Genomic DNA, 7,225 nt, shown 5'->3' with positions numbered 1-7,225 from the left:
CTTTTACCGCTGTATTTATTTATACTGTTCTGTTCTACACTATCAAACTTTATATTTTATTTAACCTCAGTAGGGCCTTGACCTTCCTCGTCACTACCTGACCGAAGTTAAGCTTGGCACTTACTGAGTACCAATGTGGCGTACTCATGCCCCTTCTGCGCATGTTTTTCATGTGCAGATCCAGGTACTGCGATTCGGTCCTATCACCCTTGAGGCGAGGCAACTGCTTCAACGACTTCGAGGTATATATGCCGCGTCCGCAGACCGAGGAGTCCATTTCTATTCTAGCTTTTAAACATTTGCCCTTCTGTATTTCTTTTCCTTGTTAGATATTCTGGGGTTAGAGTACTGTGTAGTGATCCATAGCTTGTGATTCATGAGTTTTCGGGTCTTGGAGATATGTATTGGTTTCTGAGATTTAAACATTATGTATGCCTAGTGGCGCTTTAAACACTATTTTATCACTCTTCCTTCTGTTTTAATTTGTTTTTATTCCGCACTTTGGTTATTTTACGCAATTTAGGCTTACCTAGTCGTAGAGGACTTGGTGCCGTCATGATGGTTTACGGAGGGCGAACCGAGGTCGTGACACAACTGCTACCAATATGTACTTGTTACTATATGAGCTGACAAATGATCCTATAAAATCAATCCCCCACATGTCAAACACTTCCATCTCTTGAATTGTAGTCATCGACATCTCATGATGATCTCATGATGAAGAGATATGTTGCTAGTTCTTTGGCACTCATCACAACTTTTCACCCATGCATGGGCATCCTTGAATAGAGTCGGCCAATACAAACCCAGCTCCAACACCTTCGCCACTGTCTGAATTCCTCCAAAGAGCCCACATATGGTGTAGCGTGGTAGGACTGTAAAATAGAAGATTGATCTTTCTTGGGATATACCTCCGGATCATGTTATCCATACATATTTAAAAAGGTAAAGGTTTTTCCCAGTAATAAGACCGACAATTACGAAAGAACTTTTTCTTTTGAGTCGAAGAGAGTTCATAAGGTATAATACCGCTTGCCAAATAGTTAGCAATACCAGCATACCAATGCGTCTCCTCCATTACTACTACTAGTAATTGTTCATTCGGGAATGTCTCTATTGTATCTTCAACCTCTACATTCTTTTCATCTCCCTCCAACCTTGAAAGGTTGTCTTCCACTTGGTTCTCCATTCCTTTCCTATCGTAGATCTCCAAATCGAATTCTTGTAGCAAAAGAACCCAATGGATTAAGAATGGCTTTGACTCCTTTTTTGCTATCAAGTACCTAAGTGTTGCATGGTCAGTATAAAAAATCACTTTTGAACCTATCAAATAAGACCTGAATTTGTTGAATGCAAACACCACAACCAATTTCTCTTTCTCAGTCGCGACATAATTGAGTTGTGCATCACTTAGCGTTCTACTTGCATAGTAGATTGGATGCACAATTTTGTCCTTTCGTTGCCCCAAAATTGCTCCTATAGCATAATTGCTCGCATCACACATGAGCTCAAATAGTTTCTCCTAATTGGTTGAAACGATGATTGGTGCAGTCACCAGTCTCTTCTTCAGCTCATAAAATGCTAACCTGCAATCATCAGAAAACACAAATAGGTAATCTTTTTCAAGCAGTTTACATAAGGGATTATCAATTTCAGAGAAGTCCTTTATAAATTGCATGTAGAAACTGGCATGCCCAAGAAAACATCTTACTGCCTTGAGCAAAGTAGGTGGTGACAACTTCTCTATCATCTCAACCTTAGCATGGCCGACCTCAATGCCCTTCCTTGACTTTCGATGCCCCAAACTATACCTTCTTGTACCATAAAATGTCACTTCTCCTAATTCAACACTAGGTTTGTCTCCACACACCTTTTCAATACTCTTCTCAAATTATTGAGACAGTCATCGAAGGAATTCCCCACCACTAAGAAATCATCATAAAAACTTCCACATTATTTTCAACCATATCAGTGAAAATTTCTAGCATACACCTCTGAAAAGTGGTTGGTGCATTACATAGGCCAAACGGCATTCTCCGAAAGGCAAAGATGCCATATGGACAAGTGAATAACGTTTTCTCTCTATCCTTAGGGTCTACTGTGATCTGATTGTACCTCGAATATCCATCCAAAAAGCAAAAGTGAGACCTCTCTGCCAATCTATCCAATATTTGGTCAATGAACGACAAGGAAAATGGTCTTTCCGGGTGGCGATGTTCAATTTTCTGTAATCCATGAAAATTTGCCAACCTGTGACTGTACGAGTAGAGATCAAATCATTATTATTATTCTATACAATAGTCATGCCACCTTTTTTCGGAACATATTAGACTAGGCTTACCGAGACGCTACTCGAGATAGGAAAAATGATGCCCGCATCCATCCACTTAATCACTTCCTTCTTCACCACTTCCTTTATGTTCGGGTTAAACTTTCTTTGATGTTCCTGAAAGTCTTGTGCCTCTATTCCAAGAGAATCTTATGCATGCAAAAGGTTGGGTTGATACCCTTAATGTCTTCATGGTCCAACCAATAGCAGTCTTATATTCTTGTAACACCTGTAAGAGTTGTTCTACCTGCACTACTAACAAACCAGTTGAGATAATAATAGGTAAAGTAAAGTTAGGCCCTAAGAAAGCATACCTGAGGTGAGCTCGAAGCGGTTTTAGGTCCAACTATGGTGGCTCCTCTATTCATGGCTTTATAGGTGGTGTTTCTCTTTCTTCTTAGTGTAGTGGCTCGAATTAAGGTTCCCTTTTCCAGAACCCTTGACCTTCGAGAGCCATAACCCACTCTGCCAACTCTTCACCATCCATTTCTTTCAAATTCATCAAACAAGCTTCTAATGGGTCTCTGACATTATGAGTCTCATCCTCCTCTTGTAGTATCACCTCAACTGCCTCCACTAACGAACAATTTGCAAATTCATCGGGCCTCCTCATAGATTGTTAAATATTGAATATTATTTCTTCATTATTCACTCTCATTTTTAACTCTCCAGTATCACAGTCAATCAATGGTCTCCTAGTGGCTAAAAATAGCCTTCCCAAAATTATGGGTATTTCTTCGTCAACCTGACAGTCAAGTATAACAAAATCAGCAGGAAATACAAACTTCCCCACTTGGACGAGCACATCATCTAGAATTCCTACTGGCCTTTTCACCATGCGATTATCCAGTTGCAACAAAACTGAGGTTGGTCTAGCTCTGCCAATGCCTAACTTTGTGTAGATTGCCAAAGGTATAAAGTTAATGCTGGCTCCCAAGTCACACAATGCTTTAGCAAAAGCATAACTTCCAATTGTGCATGAGATAGTGAAACTACTAGGATCAAAAAACTTTTTAGCCATAGGTCTTGTCACTACCGCACTACAGGTTTGAGTTAGAGTTATAGTAGACAGGTCCTGGAAGTCAAACTTTCGAGACATCAAATCCTTCATCATTTTCGCATAGCCTGGCATTTCCCTCAAAGCATCCATCAGCAAAATATTCAATTGAATTTGTTTGAGCATTTCCATGAATTTCCTATATTGATCATCTTTCTTTTGCTTTGCCAACATTTGAGGTATTGGTGCTGGAAGTAGCTTCTGCCCACTGCTCTGTGTCTTTTCCTGATTAGAAGTCTTTTCCACTACCTGTTCTGGGAACTGTTCACTTTCCTATTCCTTGCCTTTGTCAACTTGTTCTTGTTCAATTACAACCTCTGTGATCTCCCTCGACTCATTGATCTCGAATGACATGGCACCGCGTCTCTATTAGATTGAGCAACTTCTTGCTCTCTACCCAAATTCCTTCCATTCTTGAAACTCACTGCCATTAACTGATTCGAGTTCTGCTCATTTGGATTGATATTTGTATCTGCAGGCAACACTTTTTATGGGCGATTGTTCAAAGCCATGGATAGCTAGCCCAACTGAGTTTCAATGCCTTTAATAGGCGAGTCATGTGTGGCTAAATTTTCTTGAATCCTTCCATTTGTCCCAATGATTTGTTGCAACATGCCCTTGATTTCTATCAAATTACTGTCGTCATGTATGGTCTCCTGTTGTTGATGACGTTGTTGGTAAGCCAACTGTTATTGGTGTTGCTGATTGAAACCCTGCTGCCTTTGATATGGCACAACATAGCCTTGTGGTCGTGCTCCCCCAAGATTGGTATTGTACTATTATTGGGTTGGTCTGTACTGCTGATTCTGAGTATTGCTATCCACCTTGCCTTTGACCCCCAAAATTATTTACGTAACTGATGTCTTCTCTGAAGACCAAGTTATCATTTTCTCCACTCCACGAGAAAACACACAATTGATTAATGTAGGGAGTGAATAGGCCTCCATTTGTTGTGTCAATAATATGAACCTGTTTCGTGCCCATCTCATCAATGTTCTTTATCAACAAGCTCATCTCGTCATGAGAGTGGCTATGTTTTCTGAGTTTGTATTTGGGTCAAGAGCAATAGAATGCACTATTAGAGTGAGTGTTGTATCCCTCGTCATCCAGCCTAAATTTTGAGTCATCTTGTCAAGAAGAATCTTACACTCTATGAATGATTTGCTCAAGCATACACCCCTGGTTGAAGCATCGGCATTGGCCTTCAGGCTGTCAGCCAAACCCATATAGAATCTTTATCCTAGCATCTGATCTGGGATGCCATGGTGTGGACACTTCACCAACATACCCTTAAACCTCTCCCAAGTTTCTTTCAACGTTTCAGTTTGTTTTTGCTTGAACTACAATATCTCATCAATTTGCCTTGCAGTCTTGTTGGGCGGACAGAACTTGTTTAAGAACTGCTTGACTAGTTCCTCCCAAGTAGCAATGGAGTTTATTAGGAGCGAATTCAGCCAAGTTTGAGCCTCCCCAGTCACTGAGAATGGAAACAGTAACAGATTGATAGATTCAGATGTCTTATTCGGCTGTCTTTGAGTGACACAAATTGATATAAAATTCTTCAGATGTTTCTATGGGTCTTAGATGTAAGATCCGAAAAATAACCCTTTGTTCTGCAGCATGTTGTATGTAATTTGAAAAGTCTCTACTTGTATCGAAGGGACTGCAATTGTAGTTTCCAGATTGTTAACAGTTGGTTGGTTACACCTAATCATATGGAGTAGCCTCCGGATCCAGGGGTGTTACCACTCTGATGTTTGGGTCAAGTTAATTATTTATATTGTTCCCGTTGACGTTCTCGACGTCACCCATTTTAATTTCGATTTGTTCTTCTATTTTAGATGTTTGCCCTTATTGTTAGCCCAATTCAGTGTCCTGAATACTTTCTGGGAATCTGAGAGACCTTCAAATAGTTCACCATTTCTCAATGAGCTTCTAATCATGCACCTGAGGCACAAACGAATTCAAACATGAGAATTTCAATGGTAATATTTTTAGCACCACTGAAAAGTGATCTAAACTAAAAATTATAGCAATTCTTTCAAGTTGTAACGAATAAAACTGTCAGTTCCTCAACAACAATGCTAAAATTTGATCAAGCCCAACTACAACTTATAAAAATGACTAAGCGGTCGCGCTAAAATAATCCGGTTCAAGAGTCAAGAGTCGAATCCCACAGGGAACTAACCTATTTGCTACAACTTTTCAGTATCATTAATGATAAGCTAAGACAACTTTCAGGGTTCAAGAATTGATTTATGAATTAACAGAAATTACTTAACTAAGGAAAAATAATAATAATAATAACTATCAATTAGCAAGAATGAGGTTGAATCAAGGATAAAAAGATCTAGGGTTAACGATTTCCCCAATTGTCGGATTAATTCCTAGTATGTTAGTTATAATCTTGCCGCAACACTCTCTAAAGATGATGAGTTATTATTTACCGCAATTATATCTCAATCAATTACGATAATTTACTAGAAGTATTCTCTCGAACTACTCTAGTTGACAATTCATACAACTCATAAATATCGCGCAAAAGCTTTGTTATCTCAAATCCCGCTTTTGAATTCAAGTAATTAATTTTTTAACTTACTCAAAAGTGGCATTGGTCAACGACAATCTAATCAAGTGTTCTTTCTCAAGCAACACAAGATAACTAGAAACGATTAATCAAGGTCCTTTCAATTAACAACAAGAAATACATAGTTGAACAATTATAGAGTAAAAACGGCTCAATTATACCAAAATGCAATCAAGAATTCATCCAACACTTGGTTCCATTAACCCTAAATGACGGATTTAGCTACTCATAACTGTGTTAATAATTATAGTAATATCTAAAATCATTAAACTACAAATTAAAGGAAAGCTGAGAGAAAAACTCGAGTGATTAGTGCCTTCAAAGTGTTCTGTAGCCTCTTGCCTCTCTAATGATGTTTAACCCTTCAAAAACCAACTTTAAGATGTATTTATTGGGTTGGGGCCGAAGTCTACATATCCAAAACTAGTAAGGAAATAAAATTGGCTCGAATAGCATCATCGGCACGAGGCACTGTTAGAGGCACCAATATTTTTGCGCGGGGCACTGTCTGGGGCACCAATGTTACTGCATGAGGCACTGTCTGGGGAGCTAATGACAGTGCCCTGGACAAGGCTTTGCACTGTCTATGGCCATGACTTTCATTGCCTTGCACATCTTCTTTTATCGCTCCATTTTGTAGCTCTGAGGTACTATTTTCGTGTAACTTTTCTCCAATTCATGTCCAAGCATTCTTACACGTGAAATAAGCTCTATTAAGCTCAATTGTCACATAAATTAGCATCCAAACAACAAGGAAGTAGGGTAAGTAACGTCAAAATGTATGGAATTATAGCACGACATCAGTAGACAACATGGGGCATAGGCCCAACAGTCTATTCGTTTGATAAGGTGCCAATTCGGTAGAAATTATTTAAATTTCAGTTAAATGAATTTTAAGTCACGAATTTGACCGTTAGAAAATAATGCTGCAAATTTCCACTGTGAAAATAATATCAGAAAAGGAAAAATTAAATAATATAAATGGAAATCCAAAGCCGAAGTCGAGCCGAGTGGGCGATGACGATGGCGGCGTAAGGCTTGCTCTCTTCTTAACTCTTTAAGAGCTAGAAGAAGTGCTTCTATATATAAACACAAAAATTTTCCTCTTCCTATCTAATGAGGGACAAAGTTCCTTTGTAAAAGGAACCAATGCAACATGGATTAAGCCCAAGAAGATACCCTCGAGAAGCAATTAGAGCCTAATTAGCAGCCATGGGAATATTTTCATGTTTGATCAACTCTAGAGAAGCTT

General features: G+C 39.0%; 1 protein-coding gene and 1 non-coding gene across 2 annotated transcripts; one reads left to right on the top strand and one right to left on the bottom strand.

The window, feature by feature from the left end:
• Positions 1-2,948: 2,948 nt before the first annotated feature.
• Positions 2,949-4,612, bottom strand: LOC138871634 (uncharacterized). Its single transcript, XM_070149526.1, has 3 exons — positions 4,534-4,612; positions 3,746-3,858; positions 2,949-3,659 (listed from the first exon to the last, which is right to left on the bottom strand). Exons 1-3 carry the CDS (start codon positions 4,610-4,612, stop codon positions 2,949-2,951), a joined length of 903 nt encoding a protein of 300 aa, XP_070005627.1.
• A 31-nt stretch (positions 4,613-4,643) lies between these two features.
• Positions 4,644-4,750, top strand: LOC138872325 (small nucleolar RNA R71). Its single transcript, XR_011400781.1, has one exon. It is a non-coding gene; the product is annotated as a small nucleolar RNA R71 (small nucleolar RNA).
• Positions 4,751-7,225: the final 2,475 nt, after the last annotated feature.

Source organism: Nicotiana sylvestris, chromosome 6, assembly GCF_000393655.2.
Source record: "Nicotiana sylvestris chromosome 6, ASM39365v2, whole genome shotgun sequence".
Classification (NCBI taxonomy): Eukaryota; Viridiplantae; Streptophyta; class Magnoliopsida; order Solanales; family Solanaceae; genus Nicotiana; species Nicotiana sylvestris.
Note: the sequence above shows the minus strand (reverse complement) of the source record. Positions and strands in the feature narration are given on the sequence as shown.